We start from the raw sequence: 24852 nt of genomic DNA on the forward strand, positions 1-24852 counted from the left end.
GTTACTTGCGGTCAGCACATGCAACCTGAGAACAAGCTCACTTTCCAGAAATTCCGAGTGGGTTGTCGCTCTCAGCTCACATCTTTAGGAGCTGAACAGCCCTGGTCCTACAGGGGGCTGTGTACTCAGCGCACTGGCTCCAAAACGGGCTTCTCAGTTGTCTCAAGAGGTAAAGAATCCACCTGCTGATGCAGGCGGCTCGGTCCCTGGGTCAGGAAGATCCCCTGGAGGAGGAAACGGCAACCCTCTCTAGTATTCTTGCCTGGAAAATTCCATGGACAGAGGAGCCTGGAGGGCTGCTACAGTCCACGAGGTGGCAAAGAACTGGACACGACTGAGTGAGCACACACAGCTCTCCAGCAGTGACGCTGCCGGTGGGTTTGAGTTCTGTCTCCACGGGCCGGGGCTATCTCTCCTCCTCCTGGCTTCTTCCTCCAGGCCCAGCATCAAGGCGGTCATTTACTAAGTGCTCAGTGAATACTGATTCAACCCAAAGTTCGGTCGGCAGTTTAGATAAACAGTTACTTTCTGACCCAGCAAGCCCAGTCTCAGGTTCACACACCTAAAATCTGAAAATAGGGACTCAGACAAATACCTGTACACTTATGTTCACACCTGTGTTATCCACAAACAGCCAAAAGGTAAAAACAACCCAAACATCCATCAACCAACGAATGGATCAACAAAGCATGGTTCATCCATCACTGGGATGTTATCTGGCCGTGGAAAGAGAAGACAGGCTGCAACCTTAGAAACGCTATGCTCTGTGAAAAGGCCATGGGCTGTAGGAGTCCACATATAGAAAAGTGCAGAAGAGACAAATCCATAGAGAGAAGGCACACTGGCAGCAGCCTGAGGCTGAGGGGAGTCGGGGGAGGGACAGTGTGCGTAAGTGAGTATGCAGATGCCTTTTCGGGGTGACACAATGGGTTCTGGAACTAGACAGAGATTAGGGTTGCACAATATTGTGAATGTACCAAATGCCCCGGGATTGTATGTTAAAAATTATTGTTGTTCAACTGCTAAGTTGTGTCCTACTTTCTGCAACCCCATGAACTGGAGCACGCCAGGCTTCCCTGTCCTTTACCATCTCCCAGAGATGGCTCAAACCCATGTCCATCGAGTTGGTGATGCCATCCAACTATCTCGTCCCCTGCCGCCCACTTCTCCTCTTGCTCTCAATCTTTCCCAGCATCAGGGTCTTTTCCAATGAGCTAGCTCTTTGACTCATGTGGCTAAAATATTGGAGCTTCAGCTTCAGAACCAGTTCTTCCAGTGAATATTCAGGACTGGTTTCCTGTAGGATTGACTGCTTTGATCTCCTTGCTGTCCAAAGAACTCTCAAGAGTCTTCTCCAGCCACAATTCAAAAGCATCAATTCTTTGGCACTCAGCCTTCTCTACGGGCCAGCTCTCACATCCATACATGATTACTCGAAAAACCATAGCTTTGATTATATGCACCTTTGTTGACAAAGTGGTGTGTATATTTCACCACAATAAAAAATGACATACACAAGGAAGAAAGTACCTGTGGCACACACGTGACAAAATGTATCTCTAACAGATACGTATGAAGAAATAAAAATCCGAGAAGATAAACCTCGTTACAGTAACCGTGTCTCCTGGCAGAATCACCTGACTCTCCGGAGGTGACAGCTCAAGCGTCTGAGAGGCAGGACTGTGACCCAGCGCGGTACTGGGGCCTGCTCACCGTGCAGCGGCGCTGGGACCCCGAGTCTGCTGCTGTGGGGACTTTTCTGGGCCTCAGTTTCCTGCTTTGAGAAATGGGGACAGTGTGAGAATGCACCTCTCAAGTTTCTGGTGAGGCCTAAACAGGCCAGTACACAACAGAACTCAGAGATGTGTGTCCGCAACAGCAACTGACACAGAAATGGGCTGGGGAGGGTGTCCAGTCCAGTGTTCTTGTTTGGGAGAAGCCCAGAAACTTGGGTCGCTGTACCAGGAGCCACGCCGCCAAGCACCAGCCTGGCTCTCGGCAGCCTGCAGCCAGGAGTGACCACGACAGGCCTCGGTTTCTGGCCAGCTCAAGGGCGGAGCATTGCCCTCCTGCCCTCTTTCTCCCAGCCCCAGCCTCAGCTCTCCAGGACCCGTGCTGGGCACTGGGGGTCCCGGAGCTCACACCTGACCTCATCATGGTGAGTCCCATGGTGGAGAGGTCCCCAGGCAGTGAGACTCTGCCTAGTGGGGGGAGGGGAGTGCCTGGCCTGGCCAAGAAGGCTCTGTAACCGTCCCTCGGGCTAACAACAACAGCAACAAGAATAGCAGTGACTGCCCTTGTGCAGACTAGGGGTCTTCTTTGCGGATGAGGCCACTGGGGCACAGCGGGGCTGTGTGCCTTGCCCAAGGCCACACAGCACACACGCAGAGGAGCTGGATCTGGACCCAGGTGGGCTGACTCCTGGAACTGCGTTTTTCATCTCTGCTCTAACCTGCTTCTCAAGGGCAGCAGCCCCCAGCTGGTCTCTCCGCCTCCACGTCCTTTCTTCACAAGGCCCGAGCCCAGAGACTCACAGGCCACGGCCGTCCCTGCTAAAACACCCGAGGTAGCTTGCTTCCATGACAGAGTGAAGTCTCACTACTCAGCTTGGCTTTCAAGGCCGTCCCTGGTCTTCAGGCCCATCATTCCTGGGCCTACTGACATTTCCCACACATTCCTGCACATTCCTGCCTCTGAGCCTTTACCCAGTCCATGATGGCCGTTTATCTCATGGAGCTTTCAGGCCAGGCAGGGTTGATGACTGGTGCTGTGAGCGGATGTCCTGGAAACGTTGGGGAGGCTTCCCTGAGGAGGGGCCGCTGGGCAGAGAGCTGAGGGCGTGCTGGAGTTACCCTGGTGGAGGAGGAGGAGGTGGAAGAGGGGAGACGTCCAAAGAGAACGCGCGGAGCAGTGGTGAGAGAGAGAGAGAGGCAGGGGGTGCGGGCTGGTGCCGTGGGTGCAGGGGGTATGGAGCACATCTGGAAGACCAGGCAGAGAGGGCCAGGATCAAGGCTGATCCGCCACTTTCCCCACTCATCCGAATAATCCGTTCCTCCCTCTCCACCCTAGCCAGGTTTACAGGCCTCTCTGCACACCCCCCACACTTTGCCCCTCGAGGCAGACGTGGCCTCCTTTCATTTCCAAGACCCCCAGCCTTGCCCACAGAGGGCTGAGCACAGAGGATGCACACTGGGAACTTTGCTGTCTGACACGGAAGGTCCCGGGGAAGGCAGACGTGGAAAACAGGCTGGTGGGGGGTTGGTCTCACGCCACCAGAGCAAAGAGACCGTTCTCAGGATTTTGCAGCATCAGACAGCAACTGTGGCCTTCTACACCGCCTTCCCCGCCCCTTCTCATTTCAGTTCTACTTACTGTGGGCACACACCCCCTCTCATTCCCGAGGCTGACAAACTCCATCAATTAAAAGACCCTACAAGGCATTTAGCACAGGCCTTCCTTCAGTTCATTTGCCAACCTAACCACTTGCATCATGAGACTCCCCACAAAAGGGCATTGCAGACTGAGACAAATCAACGCTAACGAGAGCCTGCAGAGCTCCCTGGGAGGTGGGTGAGTGGGAGGAAGGGAGGGCAGGTGGAAAAGACCCAGGAGGACTCCTTGCAGGCGAACCAAGAGGCCCATCAGAGAAGCCTGAGCCAGAAGCTTCATATGTGGCGATCTCAGCTCACTATGCTTTCTGTAAACCTCACCCCAGTCTACACCAGGGATGGGTGTACTGCATCTTCATGGGTTGAGAAAGATCATTATAACACTACATTTCAGTGACCCAGAACATCATCCAGACCCAAGCTTGGAGTCAGCTGAGATTCAGAATCTCCCTGTGGGGCCCTGGCAGGCTAACTAATCTCTGTTTCGTTATCTGCAAAATGGGCATAAAACACCTACTTTCTCAGAGTGTCCATCGTTGAGCGTGTGGTTTGGGGTCTCTTTTATACATCAGATACTATGCCAGGCACTGGGCACGCAGTAGAGACCAGGTCAGCAGACTGCCCAGACCACAGGGAGCAGGTATTCTTGGGAGGAAGACCGCCAGCATCAACTGCCCAAACGGGAGAAGATTCTGACAGTGAAGGAAGCACACTAGAGTCAGGGGCAACCAGAGGGAGCCTGGAAGCCCTCCCTGACAAGCCGGCAGTGACAAAGGGAAGGCTGGCTTTGAGCACAGAAACAGCACAGATGCTTAATCACATTGATCCCTTCACCCCTCCTCACAGAAGATTTGTCTCCACCCACAGACAAGCACACTCACTGAATCATAAGCTGCTGTGTCCAGGAAGGCCAAGGACACAGGACACAGAGGTGAGAGAAGGGAATGAGGGAGGGGAAGGGCTGAGCCCTTTCGCCAGGCTCCTGATGGGAGGCTGCATCCTCTCACTTCTCTGGTTCAGCACCCTGGAGAGATACACCCAGCCGCCCACCCTCCCCCGCGGATAGATTTCAGCACCCTGGACAGACCCAAGCCCTGCGCCGATCCAGCACCCTGGACAGACCCAAGCCCTGCGGCGGTCCAGCACCCTGGACAGGTCTGGCCACGCCACCATTCCCTCTGTAGCTCTCTTCCGCTGACCCGTCACACAGTCACCCCTACTCAAACTGACTGCAGACCTTCTCTGGACAAGCCCCAGTCACCTTCAGCTCTGCTATATCTGATCACTCCTCAAATCCGCCCTTAATCTTTCTGATCTCCCAACATCTCCCTGGAGCTCCCTCCCCTCTCCTGTTCTGCCCTGAGGAACCCCATTTATTCATCAAAGTGTTGAGCCATCACAACTTCTTTCACGAAGACCTCTTCCCGATATAAATCGGGGCCTTCACCATATCCTCCTTTTGCTCTCCTTCCAGGCTGAGTTTCTCGAGGAACCATGTCTGATTTGTGTCTTTTCTCCTGACAGCACATGCCAGCCCAGCACCCGATGGGCACCCAGTGTGTGCTGCAGAAGTGAATGAATGAAGTTGCAAAAGTGATTTGTACAACTGCCACCAGTTGTTGAGAGCTCGCTGTGCCAGAGCTGCATGCTTCACACACATGTTTATTTCGTTTGAAACTGAGGCCGACAGATGAAGGGATGTGCCCAAGTTCACACAGTGAAGGAGTGACAGGCCCTCAATTCTACCCCAGATCACACTCACAGCCTGTGCCCTTGACCGCGGCTCCGTTCCGTCTCCATCCGACCCACTGCACAGCCATCTGCCAGTCCCACCGAGCCCTGAGCACAGCAGCCGTGGTCCCCTGAAGTGATTCTGAACCTTTTTTTAGCCTGAAATTGAAATCACTGATGCTTCAAATTAGAACCCCAAAATGAACGAGCCAAGACTTCAGATCTGCAATAGCTAAACCGCCCGCATCCACCTTCTCAGCAGGATTCTGGGCTGCTCTTCAGCCTGGACCACCTGTTCTCAGCCAATATGGAGGACAAAGTGAACTATTTTCCAGGTATAGGAGGGGCTTATGTCTACGTGCAGGAAAGGGGTCCAGCTTCCCAGGCACTTCCCTTAGAGCAGTGGCCTCTTTAAAACTTCAGAGAGCAAAGACTTCAGTGCAATGAGCCTTAGACAGCAAAGACCCCAGTGCTATGGCCTCAGACAGCAAAGATCCCAGTGGTAGAAGCCTTGGAGGGCAAAGACTGGAATGACAGCAGTTTGCCCTGGGCACTGGTATCTTCTGAAGGCAAACAACAAATTCAGCTCAACTCCTCTGTGCTGACTTTTATTTGCTACTAAAGGGATGTCTCTCAACCATCGCTGAGAAGATGGCTGGAGGCTCAGACCTCAGCAAGGCCAGGCAAGGGGATGGAGAGGCAGATGGAGACGGCCACTGCCTCCTCCCTGCAGTGTCTCAGGAGCTGGCGGCCCAGGTGCTGGGGAACTGGGAGTGGGAAGCGAGCCGGGGTCCCAGGGCCCTTCCAAAACTAACACAGTCAGAAGCTGCAAGGCTTCAGAACAGAAACACTCCATGTTCTGAGGGACCCAGGACAACTGTGAGGCCCTGCTTGTGTTTAATAGGAATCTGACATAATTTGACCATCAAAGTACCGATGTGATTCAAGGTCAAGAATTTACCAGTAGCCCTAGCTTCCTGCTAACATCAGCTGGGATTTCCTCTTCAACTTACTGAATTAAATACCCATTTAAAATGACTTAAATAAGAAATTAAGAGTTTTGCGGGGTAAGAGAGTGGTAGAGCTCCTGAACTGGCCACACATGCCACCGGCAGGACACGCGATGTAGCCTCTCATGATATCCTGGAAGGCAGGATGGAGAAATGTGAGCCATGTGCCATGGCTGACAAGGATGTTGGCACTGGGGAAATCACAAAGGGCTCTGGCCTCAGCCCTGGGATTTGTCACTAGAGGGTAAAATGGGAATCAGGAGCAGAAATTCCAAGATTACCTAAAAGGCAGGCTTGTGCCAAAACAGGATTGAGCAAGGCAGCGAGTGCCCGGGGAGCAGAAATTCAAGCCAAATCTGAAGGTATGCCTGCCAAGGATGCTTGGGGCTTGGGGTTGGGCGGGGCAGGTGGCTGCATTAGCTGGCATCCCTTCCACAGAGAGGCACCAGGAAGCTATAGCCAGTGCACTCTTGGCCGGAAGTGCCCAACTGTATGTGCTTGGCCCATGGTGGGCTACACGCTCGAAAGGACAGCGGTAACAACCAGCTGTCATCATCACAACATGATTTTTCATGGAAGGACAGTTGATTGACAATGTTGTGTTCATTCCTGCTATGCAGCAAAGTGGTTCAGTTATTTTGGTGGTGGTGTTCAGTCGCCAAGTCGTGTCCGACTCTTCTGTGACCCCATGGACTGCAGCCACCATGCTCCCTGTCCAGGCGAGAATACTGGAGTGGGTTGCCTCTTCCTTCTCCAGGGAATCTGCCTGACCCAGAGATCGAACCGGAGGCTCCTGCATTGGCAGGTGGGTCATTTCCCATGGGCCACCAGGGAAGCCCAGTTCAGTTATACATACTTGCACATACATACGTGTGTGTGCGTGTATACGCACATACACATTCTTTTTTATATACTTCCCACGAGGTTTATCACAGCATATGAATATAGTCCCTAACTATACAGTGCTGTGCTAAGTCACTTCAGTTGTCCCTCTTGGCGGCCCCATGGACTGTAGCCCACCAGGATCCTCTGTCCATAGGACTTTCCAGGCAAGGATACTGGAGTGGGTGGCCATGCCCTCCTCCAGGGGATCTTCCCAACCCAGGGATCGAACCCTCGTCTCTCACGTCTCCTGCACTGGAAGGCGGGTTCTCTGCCACCATCACCACTTGGGAAACCCCGACGGACAGGAGGACCTTGTTTGTCCACCCCATATATAAGAGCTTGCGTCTGCTAACCCCAAACTCCCACTTCATCCCGCCCCACGCCCCCGGCAGCCGTGTCTATTTTCTGTGTATGACTTTTTATCACTGGCTCAGCTCGTTGTCACTGGCTTCATCTCCTGAGTCAGGCATCATTAATGGTGATGAAGGACAAGATGATGATCAGCGACAAATACTGACAGGATACTATGCCCAGCACTGCTGGCCCTCCACGATCTCCCAGCCAACAAGACGAGCTAACAGCAGCCCGCGCATTTAAACTCAGGCGGCACACACAGGGGACCCCCGAACAATGTGTGTTTGAACTGTGTGAGTCCACGCGCATTCTTTTCAATAGATGCACAGGCGGCCTCCACGCCTGCAGGTCCCACTCCGTGGACACACAGTCCTCAGATACAGAGGACTGACCAGGGCAGTGAGCACCGAGATTTTGCTCTCTGCAGTGGGTGCTGGGATCAACACCCCCCGCCCCCACAGACACACCCAGGGACGACCGTAGTTGGTTTCTGGTGGAGCTCACACAACCACCCATTTTGCTGACAGGGATGCCGAGACCCAGGGAACGCGTGCCGACAGGGGACGTGCAGAACCACTGATCAGAAATCACCTGGACTTTATTTACTCTCCTCCCGTAATACTTAATTTTCAAGCTGAGGAGGCTGACCGATTATCACCAGGTTGTAACAATTGTTTACATCTCCGGCTGGGTTGAAAGTAACGATTTGGACAAACAGGCTCTAGGGTCTGCATGACACTTTCTAAGTCTCAGTTCTCAAGCAGCAGTCTGACAAACATTTTATAAGGTACTCAAACGGCCCCTAAGGAAAACACCAGGGCCTCCCTCAGCATCCTCACTTCAGTGAAAACCGAGATTATAATACAGTTCCAGGCCATCTTTAGTACAAGTATTTAATACGAGGAAAAGTAATTAGCAAACTCAAGCATCACTTTTCAAGGATGAAGGATATTGCTGCCTGCTTTAATTGCAAGGGAAAACCTATTTAGGGAAATGAACACAAAAACGAGATTGGCCACTTTAGGACGAAGACAACAATCACAAAAACCATGGGAGTCTCCAGTACCGCATGGAGCTGGGGAGGGGTAGCCCCAGGAAAACAATTAATGCCCAGGAAAAGTGCTGCCCTGAAAGCAAACAGTAACTCCCGGGGCATGAAGGCTAAGATAGTGCGCATCTACGTGAGATGGCTTCTTCTAAGGAATAATTTTCTGTTTATGAAATGAATCCCTGTCAACAATGAATACTGTCATTCTAGAAAATCTGAGAAATAGACAGAAGTCTGCCAAACAGAAAATAACCGCAAGTGATCTCATCACCTACGGGTTAACGCTTTCTTTCCTTATTTTTCTATGGTTATTTTGGAGGGAGGTGGTACAATTTAGATGATGTTGTGCAGATAACTTTAATTCTTCCCTCTTCACCCAATATAAGGCAACTGTTTCCTGTTGGTAGGAAGAACTTCTTGCAAGCATAATTTCTGATGCTTTCTTATAAATCCACAGCAGATGCATGGTACCCCCTTAACCATTCCCCTCTGCCTCCACCTCTTTCTTTCTGAGCCACTGTGATCTCTTCCCAGTTTTTTTAAGATCATTCCCTTAGGATGGCTTCCTAGATGTAAAATTCCTGGTTCAGCTTTATTGTTCTTATTATATACGGTCACATTGATTTCTAGAAACTTTATGGCAATTTATTCTTTTGTGTAGCAACCTAGAAGTGCTATCACCAGCGATGGGTACAGTAATAAAAAAAAAAAAGTGTTTGCTAATTTGAAAGTAACACTGGGATCTCATCGTTTGTACCTTTTCTTACTCCATGGCTATGCACACATCCAGCGCATCAAAGCATCTCCTCAGCATCTCTGAGCAGTGGTGGTCTTGACGCGGACAGCCTGGATTGGACTTTTAGCTCACCGGCTGTGTGACCCTGGGCAAGTGATTAAACCTCTCGGAGCCTCAGTCTCATTTGTAGTATGGAGATGACACGGATGCTATTTTATAGGGTTATTATGATGGCTGGACGGGTAGTGAAATGCCTGGCAGACACACCCTTGATGATTATAGATAAGGATATGAGCCTTTTGTTATATTTACTGTAACGCTGTTTGCTCTTTTGATGTTTATTGTTTACCTGTATTATAAGCAAGTCTTGAGATATAAGATATTTTAGATTATACTAAAGTAAAGCAGGCGAAAAAACTCAGTCTTCCACATGGGGAGGTCTGTGGAAGAAAGCCAGTCGTGGTCTTGAGACAACGAGATAAGCACAGTGCCTGCTTCTAATTTTTTGTTAGAATGCTAAATTAAAAGGTTCAAAGAGCAACCATGATGAGGCCAGCTGGTCTTCATCTTGCCTGCCCATTGGAACCCCTGGCATCATCACTGAAGCACCCTAAAAACACCGACACTCCTGCCTCGTGATTCTGATTGTGTAGGTGTGGGCTGAGCCCAGGTCTCAGGGTCTCTGGGAGGTCTGCAGGTGACGCTGGTGCCCCGCCGAGTTTCACTGGGTGAGGCTGGGGGTTGCTCCAGTTTGTTGAGTCCCTGCAGGAATCCAAATGGCATCCCCACCTCCAATCTCTTGAATTACTCCACAGGAAACTGTCACCCGTGACATCTACGTCCTCCTGATGACTCCTCATAAGCGGCCCCTCCTGCCCCACCTCAAGGGGGCTGAGGAGGCTTCACCCAGATAATCTCAAAGAAACAGCAGACAGAGTACATTCGACACACTGCACTTGAGGCGGACTCTGCCTCTGGACCCTCCGATTTCAACTCTCCGGCAAGCCTCACCAGTATTCAATTGGGTTTCCTGTTGTAACCAAAAGAGACGTGGGCCTGAATCATTCCTGGCCAGATGGTGGCCCCAACCTCACATTTGACTCGCAAGCGAGGAAATGTGCCCTAACTCTGCCACCTGCTTCTCCCTCCGGACTTTCACTGCCACCACCCACTTCTCTGAGCATCACCTCCCCCCAGGTCCCAAAGGGACACTCGGCTCCCACTGTGCCCATTCCCGCCGCCCTAAGAGTGCTCTGGGCAAGCTTCAGTGTCCCTGGCCATCCAGGGGGCTCTGCCCAGCAAACTGACCCGAAAACGGTAAACACGCATGGTCTGTGGAGCCACCTGTTTGAACGTCCCCATGCATGGAGCACCCACCCCCTGTCCTCCACCTTGAGGGGACTTTTCACACTGCTGACACTAAGACCCATCCCCAGCTGGAAGACAGCCTTTTTCCACGGAGCTCTACTCAAAGTTTGGCTTGTTGGTGGGAGGGGAGGGGCGTGGTCATCAAAGAAACAGTACCAACAGCTAAACGTAGGCTCCTTCTTCCCAAAAGTCAGGGCAGAGAGAGGAAATTTACAGAGTGGGCACCCCAGAAACACACGCACAAAGGAAACCCTTCTTGACAGGGGTCAACGCCGGCCAGATGACCGTGTGTGCATCCTGACAAAGTCCAAGAGGGGAAAATGACATTCGGGAGATGCTGAAGACTTTAGAGAGGTAGCATTCGCTTCAGAAGCTGCCCCTCAGTCCCAGAGTTCAGACTGCAGCAAGGGTCTTTATAGAGAAGATAAATATCGGACAGGCTTTGCGCTCCTTTCCAACAGCAGAGAGAAAGGAAGGCTTGTGTGTGGGAGGAAGGGATGTGGACAGACGTGGCGCGTCCGCCCGCGTCCGCCTGTGTCCGCCTGCACCTGCAGCCTGAAGCTAGGACCCTGCACTTGACCAAGAGCCCAGAAACCCCAGCCTCCAGCATGGCGTCCATTCAAGCCAAAGATCCACCAAAGCATGCGAATCTAAACAGTCTCTCCAAGGTTGAAGCTTTTCACCGAAAATAGTAGAAAAATTTTCTGTTGGAAAAAACATGCACCTCTAGGGCTATAAGTGATTTTACCATTCCAGGGGTGGGATCGGGCAGCGAGGAAAGCAGATCAATGGAGAGCCTTGGTCTTTCAAACCCGAGCACCTGAAGGAGAATTTCTGAGCCCCCATCAATGAAACCTTGGCATGAAACAGGAGGAGTGGGTTCCCGGCGTCCCTCCAGCCCGTGCCTTCTTTAGAGGAGGACCCCTGGGGAGCAGCCTGATAGGGCCTGGGGCTGTCTGGGGCCCATCCCTCCTCCAGGTCATAAAAAGACCAACAGAACCTTAAGGCAGCTCTGGGGCAGGATGCCTGGAATCCTGGAATTCAGAGGTCACCTGGAATACGAAAGCTGTTCCAAAATGGCAAACATGTTTGCATATCAGAGGTTAAAAGCAATGTCAGAGGAGGTGCTTTGAAAACAGAAGGGCACAAATTCTTCATGCTCCTGATTTCCATGGAGCCCTCCAGCTGACCCGGGCAGCCTGTCTTCTCCCCTGGCCCAGGCAAGTGCTGCGGACCCCTCTGCCAACCCAGCGCGACTCTGCCGTCTGGGAGAGGGGTGGGCCCAGCGCACGCTTCACGGCCACCCCACGCTTCTTTATTGACTAGTTTATCAAGGAAACAATCTGACGAGCCTCACTAACAGGGATGCTCCTGCATCTGCAGCCCTCATTTATTATTTAAAACCAAGAACCAGCAACAGCTTTGTCACCCTACTGGATTCTCTGTCTCTCTCATACACACACACACACACACACACACGGGAAGGGAACTTACATCACAACTGCATCCTACAGAAGATGATTCAACCCAGTCTCTCTGCATTTTCATGAGGTTACAAATCGAGTTAACCCGTGAAATCACCACGGGCTCCGGTCTCCACCATGCTGGATATGCATTCCACAGTTTAAATGAACAAGAACCTGAAGAAGCACAACTCTTCATCTGAGCCGGGCTCTGATTGGTCAGCAATCACTTAAATACATTTTTTCCCCCCAGCACATAAAGGGACATCAACACATTATGCCTGGAATAAAGTAAAGCACCTTCTCCATTTTACCTGGGTCTCTCTTCTAACAGCATCTTTCCTTCAGATTTCCATCCTTAGAAACATCCTCCTTAGAAACACCCAGGAGATCAGGAACAGAACTGCAGCTCAGAAAGCACTCTTGGAAGCTGAGGCATATAAGAGACGAATGGCCTCAAGCGGCCATCTCACCATGACCTGGATCTCCTCCTTTCCAGGATGAACAAGTGTCTGGCTGGCCCCACGGCGGAGGCCCGGAGCACCAGGCTGGAGATCATGCAACCATTCTTTCCACCTGCGGTGCCTTTCCAGAGCAGACGAGGCAGGGCTGAGGGTGAGCCCAGAGGAACGCTCTCCCAAGAGATGTGAACTCCCCGTGGGGGCCATCTGAGCTTACCGAGCGTCTTAGAATATTTTCAAGGCACAATATATTCTTCTATTCTTGATATTTCCAAAGAGTAACACGTTCCTTTTGAAAGTAACACCTAAACCCACAAAAGGCAGGGGGCTCAGGCATGCCAGCAGCTTGGCACCTTGCGCACACAGCATGGCAACGCCAGGTGAGACCTGCAGCGGCTGAGAACCCAGGTCTGGTGGGATTTTCTTAAATGACGAGAGGGCTCCCTCCATTCACCTATTAGCAAAGGCTGGTTTTCACAGCATCTAAATCTACAAGCTTCCTCTTGGCACCATCAGCTCCAGCCACCCAACTTGCCCAGATTCCTTGGTCCTTCAAGGATCATCACCCATCTGACAGGCCAGTTACTTCGATTTGAAAATCAAGACTCTCAACCACCGACATTACAGACCTCACAGGAGCGAGACCCACGGCACCGAGCCTTCCACCTGCCCTCGGGACACGAGTGTGGGCCACGGCTTCTCTTGGGTCCATTCAAACAATCACAGCTAAGCCACCCACAGACCCGCACGGTCCCTGACATCAGGGCAACCAGCTTCCTCTTACTTCTACCTTCTACTTCAAGATCAACAGCCAAGCTGCAGACACTGCCAGCCTCCAAAGAGATAAAAGCCAAGGCCTCAAAGACAATCCCAACATGCTGTCCGCAGGAAATGACATCCACCATAGGTGGAAACAACCGAGAAAGCCCCCAGCCAAGGCAGCCTCCACAGGGCCCCCAGCCTGGCTCACTGGCCACGCCGCCAAGACCACAGACCCAACCCTAAGAGAGCCGGCGCTCTCCCCAGGCAGAAGGAGATGAACACCGGTGTCCCTACCTCAATCAAGAAGTCCCCGGTCCTCAGTCCGGCTTGCCATGCCACCCCGCCTTCATCCACAGACTCCAGGTACTGCAGGGCCGGGAATGCCGGCGTGGGCGTGAATTCTTCGATGGGCGTATCCGCTGGGAAGACAAGGTGTACCTTGTTACAAGGCTGGGAAATGTTTGCAGGTTAGCCCAGGCCTCCCATGGGACCCTGGGAGGAAGCAGGCCCTGTGTCTCCATGGGAAGCGGGTGGCCCAGGCCAGCTCTCCCCTGGGAAGGGGCTGACACTCACAGTCATGGGCCGACACCAACTAAAGCAATGGACCCAACTGCTTTTTGGTGCCTCTCAGCCTCTGTGCCTAAAACACACAGGATACCGTGCTCCCCTGTCCATGTCTATATGTACATGCCTGTCATTTTCTTTAAAAGCATCAGTGACTAAACATTTTCAGTTCTAAAAATGGAAAAGTTCCCCCCATAACCACATGGAGCTACAGAAACACCACACTGAACCGCTTGCCAAATTTACATCTACGTAGACTCGCAACCAAGGGAATTCAACTTGGAGCATGGACGGAGCAGAACGCTGACCCAGTGGGTGGCTGCAGATTTGGAATCTGCTTATGAGTCCTGTCTGCCAGGAGCCCGGCTCCCTGTGGCCACTCTGCGGCCAGCGTCCGCAGGAGGGCTGGGGCCCCGCTGCTCAGCAGAGCCAGCATTGGCTTCCGGGGGCCAGAGCTGCGGAGCCAAACTCTGGGGCAAGAGGTGGACGCTCCTGGGTGGTCCCGAGGGGCTGGGGGTGGGGGGGGGGAGGGGGAGGAAGCCGGCCTTGGCCGGGGGAGGGGAGACACCTCACAGTCATGGACTCTCAGGGGCAGAGCAATCTCCCCCTCCCCGTGGATGGGCCGCTGCCTGGGCAGCCGGAGCCTGGAGCAGGTGGGGCTGGCTCCGGAGCAGGACACCTCCCCCCACAGCACAGTGCGGGACCCCCCCCCCCACCCCCAGCGCAGCCCTGAGGCTCCAAGATCAAACTTGCACATGGTTTCCCCACACGCGCGGGGCACAGATGTCTCCTCTCACCGGGAGGAGATGCCATTTTGTTTCATTTTGGCAGTGTTGGGGGGTGCCCTCCCGAGTTCAGAGCTGCAGGGGACCGCACTGCCGAGGACCAGGTTCCCGGAGCCCCCCACCGTGGGCCACGTGACGTGTGTGCCGCTGGCTGGGCCAGGGCGGAGGGGACCATCTTGCCACATTCCCTTTGCAAAGTCACCTTAGAGGCGGGCAGCCAGCCGCCTGCTGCACTCGGGGGCCGAAGCCCACTCCCAGAATGGGGCAGCTCAGAAATCCCTGAAGCAAACTCGGGACTGGGTAATTCTGGGCGACTGACACCAGGAGCTCCGAAGCCAGTCACAACCAGACTGAACCAAGCCACAAAACACAGATGAAACCCATGAATTAAAAAGAAGTGGGGGGAGGGAGAGAGAAGGAGGACAGCGAGAGAGAGGAGAAGGAGCTTGTTCAGAGCAATACTGTGTACAGAAAACTGGAAATATTCCTGAAGGAAGCCCCAGTGTTTAGAAAGGCAGGATGTGAAAGAACATGGTTGTCTAGCAACCGAGTACCCCCAGGAAAAGGGCTTCTTTCTGAGCTGGGGAACGTTTTTCACACAGGCGTGTACACACACAGACACACACACGCATGTGGAGGCACCCAGGCCGGGAGCCGCCGGCTCTTACCTTTCGCCCCTCGGAGCACGAATCCGAAGCCCTCATTGTCTTTCTTCTGCAGGACCACGGTCTTCTCCTCGATAACGCAGTCGCTGTAGAGAGAGTTCCGGGGACAGCGCCCATTATTGTAGCCCGTCAACATCACCGCGGCCGAGGCTCCGCCGGGGACGTTCATCATCGTAGCCAATTAATCACCCCAGCTCGCCCGACCCAGGCAGGCAGCGTGGAGACGGCGAGCCGGCGCAGGAGGAGCGGAGGCAGCTGGGGGCAGGCTAACGGGAGGGGCGGGCTCGGAGCGGGGGGCCGGGCGGAGCGGGCGCGAGCGGGAGGCAGGAGTCATGCACGGCGGCGGCGGCGGCGCGGGCGGGCCCCGGGCGCCCCGGCACGGCGAGCGGCCCGCGGGCGCGGGGGGCGCGGCGCGCGCGGGGCCCGGCCGCACGCGGCGCCCCGGCCGGCGCGGGGCCCTCGGCCGGCGGAGACATGAGGCAGCAGTTTTCCTTTTTCTTTTCCTCCCGAAAGGTTTTTTATTTTGTTTTGTTTTGTTTTTACAGAAGCCGCCGATTCTCTTCGCCCCCTGCAGCCGCGGCCGCACCGGGAGACGCGGCGACCCCTCCCTCCGGTCCGGGGGCGCGCGGGGCCCCCCTCGCTCTTGCGCGGAGCCCACAAAGCTGCCGGCGGCTCGGCGGCGTGACGCCGGCCGCGCAGAGGAACCGCAGGCCGGCCGCGCAGAGGAACCGCAGGCCGGCCGCGCAGAGGAACCGCAGGCCGGCCGCGCAGAGGAACCGCAGGCCGGCCGCGCAGAGGAACCGCAGGCCGGCCGCGCAGAGGAACCGCAGGCCGGCGGAGGGGGCGGCCGGCGGGCGGGGAGGGGGTGCTTCCAGCGGAAGGGGGCAGGTCACTCCAGCCCAGCCTCTTTGGGGCGGGGGGAGGTGGGTTGGAAGGGGCTGCGGGCTCCCCCTGCAGCCACAGCAACCGCCGTTTGGCACAGCTTTTTTTTCTTTTTTTTCTTAAAGGAAAGAAACCCCAAAAGCTCCAACTTTGCTTAGGTGGCCAAAACCTCCCACCATCCACAGGACGGGCGCGTCGCCAGCTGATCGCCGCCCGCAGCACCCAGCACCAGGAGCAGGGGAACCCCCCGGAGCCCCCCACCTTCCGGGCTGCCTCCCTCCAGGAGTCCCCGCTGCCCCGGAAGTAAGTCAGGGGGAGGGGGAGAGTCGCTGGGGATAGTGGGGGGGTGGCGCAGACTGGAGGCTTTGTCCAGGGTCCTCAGGGGCTGGCTGGTGGGAGGGCAGGGTGAAGGGGAAGGGCCCCAGCCGGAGGGAGAGGCCCGGGATGCGGACTGAGAACGCGTGGACCGGGCTCCAGGTCCCAGGACTGAAGATCAGCTCTGCCCAGCGCCGAGTCTGCCACCTGCAGGAATCCCGTGGCCTCAGCTTTGCGGGAGCAGCCCCACAACCCGGGCCAGCAGTCAGGAGGAGGGACAGGGCTGCTGGGACCCAGCTCGGGGCAGTAGCCGAGAACACCACCCTGCAGGGACGGAGGAGCCAGGGAGCTCCTGAGAGGTGGGGGGCTACGGCCGGAGGACACACGGGTGTCCTGCCCCACTCCCGAGCCCTCGGCCCACACATCGGAGGCCGCACAAAAGAACTCGTGGGTGTGACCCTGTCCTCCAGGAAAGGGCCAGCGCGGTGGACACACACCTTGACGACGGGCAGACCACACCATCCTGGATGGTCGCAGTCCAGGGTGGCCTAGGAACTTGGGAGGAGGGGGTCAGTCCCTGGGCACTGGCTCTGCCTCCAGCCCCGGGGTCAGCCTGCTGGATACAGGAGCCCCAGGTCTGGGACTGAACGTGGCCTGGAGTCCAGGCCTGGAAGCCTGTGGGCAGGTCACGTGCTGGCCTGGCCTTAGTCGGAGACTGGGCTCTTTGAGCCTTAGGCCCCCTCACATCACAGCGTGCTGAGAACAAGCCGCAGGCCTCCCAGGACTCCTGTGAGGTCAGATTGGAGGATGCCCACAGCCTGCGGTGGGACCCGAGAGCCCCAGGGAGCTATCGCGTTAACCGCCATCCGCTTGGCGGGGAGCCAGCACCTGGGAACCGCAGGAGGGGGGGCAGAGCTGGGCACGCGGTGCTCCAAGGGGGCGGATCCCCCACTAGCCTCTTCACTTTCCATCCCCTGTCTTCCCCAACCAGAACACAGACACAACTGTCCCCTGACCACCCCTTCTCCCGCCTCTGAACTCCTCCGGCTGGAGGGCTCCCTGGCTCTTCGGGTACAAGCCCGCCACCCACTCCGGCCGCTTCCCCAGGCTGCCGCAGCCTCGCCTTCTGCCCCTCCACTACCCCCTGCGGGAGCCCCTGGAAACTCCCACGACGATGCCCGCTCCGAGGGGCCGGAGCCCTGTGGTTCCCTGGGGACCCACGTGGCCCCTGATACCCGTCTCTGCCTGGCTCCAAGGCAAACCTGTCCTGCTCTCCATCATGAGGCCCTACCGTGGGCCAGCTCTTCTGCCCACCGCCCAGATGACACCCCCCCCCCCACGACAGCCTTTCAGCTGTCCCCCACGCTGGGGAAACTTGTTGGGGACAGTGTGGCTGTCTGGACGTGGTTGGCACCCTCCCTACTGGCCGCACAGGGCGGGGGTGTTCGGGCGTCATGGGTAAGGGTGTCACACAGAGCCCGGCTCAGATCCTGGCTCTGCTCTGACCCCAAGGGCACTCTGACCTTTGGAACCTCAGGGTCCCGCTTGGCAAAGTGGTAATAATAGCAAGGCACGCCTTGTGGACTTCAGGAGGAGTTAGCAAAGAACCCACCTGAGCCCGGGTAGGCAGCGCACGTTAACACCAACCATCCTAAGGGAGGGCCATCATGTGAATGTGCCCACTGCCACCTCCTGTAAGGACCACCCCCCCCCCCCCCGCCCCGGCTGATGGCTCCCTCTTAAACCTCTCAGCAGTTCCTAACTCACCGAACAACTCCTGACTCACTTGAGGCTGCCCCGACCTGTGTGTCTGTCATCCTGCTCGCCGAGAAAACACCAGACTCCTTCATCCCCGATCTGAAGGACAGTCCAAACTCCTCTCTCCTACATTAGTTCAGGAACTGAATAGCCCCTGGCTCCCTGCCCATCATGATCCATCTCAGTTTCATTCACAGACAGACCTGGGTTTGAATCCCAACCCAGGCAGGTACCAGCTTAGCTTCTCAGAGCCTCACTTTTCCCATCTGCAAAGTGGGAGCACTCATACCTTCCTTGCAGGGACTCTGCAGAGCAGGTGAGGGCAGTGCTCCCCTACAACAGGGAGAAGTGCTCTCATCAGCATTCCCACGTGTGGATCTCCCCAGGAGACCGTGACCGCATCCTGGGGGTTACCCAGCTTGGCGCCACACGGAATGGAGCAAAATGGGCAAGGAACACAGCGTGGAGAACAGGGGTGGCAGCGTCAGGGGCTGAGGAAGACCGCAGGGTTTCGAGTGAAGAGGCCTCCGGGTCAGTTCCTGTCATCCGCAGAGGGCAGGGCAGCTCAGAATTGTGGAGTGCCTACTGTATGCAGCTAGCTAGGCCTAGGAAGTGGAAAGGCAGGCTCAGGCTGATGGAAACCCGCAATCTCAGTAGCAATTCATGAAAAGCAATAGAAACTCCAATGCAAGAGTCATTCCCTTAAAACAAGAGCGCATTCCGATGTTGTCTGAATGGCACAATCCCTGGGCACGGGCTCCAACTGGGAAATCCCACACCCCGGGTCTCAAGAAGGAGCCTTCCCCAAATGCGAGTCTCTCTCCTTCCAAATCCTCCTAACAAGGGGCCCCCGCACAGTCTGTACATGGGGGTCCCCTCCAGCCTCGCCCAAGCCCCTGGGGGGACCTTTTCACCTGCGAAGCTGTCACCTGTGGGCCCCCAGGGCCAAACCTCGCTCCCATCCTCCCTGAATCTCCCTGCAGGGCACAACATCTACTCTTGGTGAGATGCTGTGTGATGGAAAAAAGCTGTAATCCAGCTGTGCTCTCTTCAAACGTGTCTTCTGAACAGGGCAGGAGAGCAGTTTAACACACCCCAAGAGTACCCTCCTTTGGAAGCTTCCTGCAGTGGGAGCCGTGGAAGGTAAAGGAGGTGGGCATTCAGCCCTGCCAAGTACAGTTGTGCAGGCTGCGCACAGAACAACTACAGAGGATACCATTTGCTCATGGCCGTCATAGAACCATGTTTCTGGTGGTGATTTCGGCTCTCAGCTGCAAGTAAAGGGCCTTGAGAAAGGGGCAGGCACCTTTTTCAAGTTCATGCAGGTACAGGCCATAGAAGCACAGAGTTCACGCGGTACCCGTAGACACATGTCTACCTCGGGGGGTGGGCTGCTGGGGAGGCAGGAGGTAGCCTCACATAACCACGTCCACACTTGGAGACACGACCTGTGCTGTGAGTCTCCTGGGAGCCACGCGGTAGAGGCTGTGCCAGCTTCTCATGTTTCCACCCCAGACAGTCCAGCACGTGGCAGGAAGGAGTGCCGAATACACCGGAGTGAGGCAGGTGTACGGTCGGCCACACAGAGGGTCTCAGGGTCCCCACCCCACTGGCAGGCCTGAAGACTCCCCTAGCGTCTGCCTTGCAAGACTGCAGGTGGCCGGGTCTCAAGTGGCCTTAACTGTGGCCCCACGATGGGTAGGCTGCGCTTCACTTGGGTCCAGATGGCAGAGATGCCAGCGATGACAGCTGGCATTTAGGATTTGTCAGTCACTGAACAAGCTCCCTTGGCAGTGGCGTCTGGTCCTGGAGGAGGTGTAAACCTGGAGCCACGGGAAGCCAGGCCCTGGCGGCCGAGATGTGTGAGCAGGTGGGCCCTGGGGTGGCTCTGTCTGCCCTATCCCACGTGGGAGGGCTCATTGTGGGCATTTGAACTTTAAACACAAGGACCGCTGGGGTAGACCAGATGGCCTCACCCGGACTCTCAGGATGCTGGCTGGGAAGTGACCCTGACAAATCAAATAGCTTTGTTTTGTCCCTGCTCCGCTGGGATTGGGTTTTGGTCTTGAATTAAAGTTCAGAAACAATTGAGGCCAAGGGTAAGCTACCATGTTAATTCATAAATCCATGCAGTCATTCTTTATGGTGGTTCAGATGGTAATGGATCTACCTGCAATGCAGAAGACCCGGGTTTGATCCCTGGGTCAGGAAGATCCCCTGTAGAAGGGAATGGCAACCCATTCCAGTATTCTTGCCTGGAGAATTGAACAGACAGAGGAACTGGTGGACTACAGTCCATGGAGTCATAGAGAATCAGACATGATTGAGTGACTGACACCTTCATTTCTTACTGAATACCTACTAAGGGTCAGGCAACAGACTGGGTATTTGGCATTTTTGGAGGCAACAAGCCAGACCTAGTCTAACCCTTGTAGATATGTCAAGGGTAGTGGGTTGGTTGAATGGTAGACCCCCAAATCATGTTCAAGTCCAATTCCCCCTATCTGTGAATGTGACTTTATTTGGGAATGAGGTCTTTACAGATGTAATTAGTTAAGGATCTCAAGATGAGATCATTTAGTGAGGGCCCTAAATCCAATGACTGGTCTTTAGAAGAGAAAAGAGAGGGAGATGGGAGACAGGCTCAGGGGAGAAAAGGCCTTGTGAAGACAGGCAGAGGCGGGCAGGATGCAGCCACAAGCCAAGAAGCACCAAGACCGCTAGCAAACACCAGAAGCTGGAAGACAGAAGGACAGAGCCTCCCCTGGAACCTTCAGAGAGGGCAAGATTCTTGCCGACACCTTGATCTTGAACTGGGAGAGAATACATTTCTGCTGTTTGGAGCTGCTCGGTCTGTGGTCGTTTTACAGCAGCATCAGGAAACTCACACACGGAGAAAGTGGGAAGTCACATGTGACTCTGTGTTACACAAATGTGCAGGATACGGTGCTGCGTGAACCAGAACAGGGCAGGAAGACTTCCTGTAGGAGGAAGACCAACGTATGAATAGGAGGGAGTGGGCTGGGAAGCTGGAAGTGGAAAGACAGAGAGAACACTGCAGACAGAGGTAGAACCTCGGGGATAAAGGTCCTGAGGTCCACCTGGGAGGCAGGAGGGGCCGATCACACCGGGTCATGGCTGAGGGCCGCCTGCACACTCAGGACAAGGTCCAAGGGTGGCCTGAGGCTGGAATTCGGCTTCAGGCAGAACCAGGACAGCACCTGCTTCCCCCAGTAGGATCTAAGGCCAAAATGATAGCAAGCAGCTGATCCACTGCTTCCAAGCTAGCCTTTTCCCGGCCAGGCCTGAGTTCCACTGGGGTGACCCAAGGTCGGCTTAAACATGTCCCACAGCCATGCTTCCTGCTCGGCGAGTCACACACAAAGGTCTGCTGCAGCTGACGTCACAGTCTCCCCAGGCACCAGCAGGAGAAGCCATAGGGTGCAAGGACAGCCCGAGCCCTGTCGCTGAAGAGGACACTGGACAGGCACCCATGGGGGTGCAGGAGACACAGCAGGAGACGCATGGTCTGGATGCGGGGTCTCAGAAGCGCTGACCCCCTTCAGCTTTGCAGGGAGGGGGCGGTGAGGACCACCAGGCACCAGCAGAAGTGTGGTTTCGGCAGCTGGGCCCTACAACCCCAGTCAAGCAGCCTCAAAGCTTTGAGGACCCCACAAACGTCTGCAAGCTGGAAAGGAAAACCCACTGACTCCAAAATCCAAACAGCAAACAACAAGGAAATGAGTCTGTGTTTAATGAAGTGTCTCTGAAATTGAACATGAGGTCAACTTCATTAGGTGCTAAATTTTGTATCCATCACACATCCTCGCACGTGAAAACAACCTGCAAGACGGATTTTTCTCACGGGGAGAGACTTCTCAGAGAGGTGGCTCAAGGCGATGAAATCCCAGAAGCCACTGGGGGGGCTCTTCCTGCAATGACTGACTCACGGGAAGGAGGGTCCAAAGGCAGAATTGCCAAGATCATTTCAGCATTCGTGTGCATGTGCTAAGAAGGTATGCTGAAGGTGGGCTGTGGGTGTGATGAACCCAGCTGATTGGATCTGGGCTGGGGCAGCCGGAACGCAGGGTGCAGGGCCCACAGGGCGGGGGGGTGTCTTTCTGCAGCGACGGAGGCTGTGGGAGTAGCCGTGCCTGGGGAGACCATGGAAGAGAGGCCGGAACGTGTATCATCTCCGAAAGCTCCTTCCTGGAGCAGCTGTCGGGGGGCGGGGCCCGCTCCAGGGCAGGGAAGCGGGGCCCAGAGAGAAGCTGTGTCTGCATGACTCCCCGTGGAAACGCATTCCGGTGACAGAGCCTGATGGAGCTGGGAACTGGGACACTGTTAGAAAGAGGGGCCTCCGGGGACCGAGCGGCAGTGGCTGTCCTAGAAATTTCCAGGCTCTGCCAAAGAGGGAGGACGAGGCTAAACAGAGCCCGTCGGCTCTTCCAAGGGGTTGCCCGGGACCTCAACAGGTGGCCCAGCTGGGCAGAAATGCCAGGTGTGGGCGAGTGGCCTGACTCCCTGGAGCTGTGGTGACCCAGGGGGCCGGCTCCGTGGGCGGGCGGGGCCACGTCCCAGTCCTTGGGAAGGGTGAGCAGGTCATGAGTGGGTGAGAGGGGGTCCCCAGTCACCTGTCACTCACCTCCGAAGGGGCACCTCTCGGCCTGCGGCCACACACACCACTCTCCCTGAATCCTGCTTCCTGCATCCCGGTCAGAGGATGCCTGATGCCCTCCCTGACCCGAGTGAGCAGGCGGCGGCCCTGGTTCCCAGGGGACAGGAAGGAAGCCCATGCCACCTTGGTGCTCTAAGAGGCAGGCGGGGCGAGGCTGCTCTGTGATAACGAAGGTGGCCAGTTCACTCGCAGGTGACGCGGCTCCCAGCTCCTGGGGGCCCTGCCCACGGAGCGGCATGGTCTCAGCCTCACGGGTGCGGATGACGGGCCGTCCCCGCGGAACTCACAGCCCCGATCCGCAGAGATGCACTCTTAACGGGAGCTGTTTCACAGGCGACTCAGAACACTGAATCAGAACTGTCCCTGCCCGAGATTGGGGCATCTCCTTGCTCATCGCTAACATGATAAACAGCGACAAGTTTTTCCTAATAGAAGCAATAATGTGCAAAGAACTTGATTCAAATTAAATTGTCTTGTTATTTTGTGATAAATCACCACAAAGCATCTCCCAAGCACAACTCGGCCGTGTTACCTGCCAAGTGGCTGGTGGAGGAGGCAAAGGGACGGTGGAAATGACGGGAGGTGATCAGCGCTCCCAGGAGAGGGATAGAAATGCGATCTAAAAGGGAAAACGACCATGCAGGAACCTGAAAGGCCTGGGGAGGGGGTCCTGACTTCACCAAACCAGCTCTGTGACCTTGGATGTCAACTGCAGCCTTGAAACATCACAGAGGGGTAAGAAGTGGGGTAAACAGAAAATGAAACTAGGGGTTTGGGATTAATAGATACACACTAGTAGATATAAAACAGATAGACAACGAGGACTACTGTATAGCACAAGGAACTAGATCTAACATCTTGCAATAATCTATAAAGCTAAAGAGTCTGGAAAAGTGTGTGTGTGTGTGTGTGTGTGTGTGTGTGTGTATTTAACGGATTCACCTTGTTATATACATCTGAAGCTAACACAACACTGTAAATCAACTATAATAATTAAAAAAGCACACAGCAAATGTGACATGCAAGAGAGGGTGGCAGACTTGATCAGCAAGCGTGAAGGTTCCTTAGGCATTCACTCTGAAAACGTTCATTGTAGACTGAAATATTTTTACCTGCTCCCTACATAAAAGAACCTGCCGGTGACGTCAGCAGAGCGTCCCCAGGCTTCCTTCCTTACAAAGGTACAGGCAGACCTCAGAGATACTGGGGGCTCCATTCCAGAGTGCGGAAATGAAGTGTATGTGGAAATGGAGTCACACTAACTCTGGGTTTCTCGGGGCCTATACAAGTGATGTTTAGACAACTCTGCAGTCCACGAAACGTGTAAAAGTGTTACGCCTAAAAAGCAATGTACATACCATACTTAAGAAATACTTTAAGACTTCCCTGGAGGAGAGAGGGGTTCTCTCCCTGGTCTGGGAAGATCCCACCTGCCGCGGAGCAACTAAGCCCCTGTGTCACAGCTACAGAGCCTGCGCTCTAGAGCCTGGGAGTTGCCACTGCTGACCATCATCGGAGCCAAGAGAGTTGTAATCTTTTTGCAACAGTAACATGAAAAGATCCTTAAAGACGGGTCACTGTAGCAACTGTAATCACCGTAAAAACGTTTGAAATGTTGGGAGAATCACCAAAAGGTGACGCGGAGACAGATGGAAAGACAGAAGTGTTCGTCACTCAGTTGTGTCCAACTCTTTGCAACCCCATGGACCACAGTCCACCCAGGCTCTTCTGTCCATGGGACTTCCCAGGCACAAACACTGGAGTGGGTTGCCATCTCCTTTTCTAGGGGAGCTTTCCGACCCAGGAATCGAACCCGTGTCTCCTGCATCTCCTGCATTGGCAGGCGGGTTCTTTACCACTAGCACCACCTGGGAAGACCCACAACGGAGAGAAGAAGTGAGCGAATGCTCGCTGCTGGAAAAATGGCGCCAACAGACTTGCTGGACACAGAGTGACCACAAACCTTCAGGTTGTAAAACACACAATAAAGCAAGGAGC

At 54.9% G+C, this 24852-nt stretch overlaps 1 protein-coding gene across 7 annotated transcripts in view; it reads right to left on the reverse strand.

The window, feature by feature from the left end:
* Positions 1 to 24852, reverse strand: part of SHANK2 (SH3 and multiple ankyrin repeat domains 2) — a 549988-nt gene that overhangs the window by 145319 nt on the left and 379817 nt on the right. For all 7 annotated transcript variants that reach the window (XM_070457813.1, XM_070457814.1, XM_070457811.1 and 4 more), the window contains 2 exons: positions 15225 to 15307; positions 13502 to 13626 (listed from right to left, as the gene is read on the reverse strand). In XM_070457813.1, coding sequence (XP_070313914.1) covers positions 13502 to 13626; positions 15225 to 15307 — 208 coding nt within the window. The remainder of the gene's footprint in view (positions 1 to 13501; positions 13627 to 15224; positions 15308 to 24852) is intronic.

The sequence above is a fragment of the Odocoileus virginianus genome, chromosome 28 (genome assembly GCF_023699985.2).
Source record: "Odocoileus virginianus isolate 20LAN1187 ecotype Illinois chromosome 28, Ovbor_1.2, whole genome shotgun sequence".
NCBI lineage: Eukaryota > Metazoa > Chordata > Mammalia > Artiodactyla > Cervidae > Odocoileus > Odocoileus virginianus.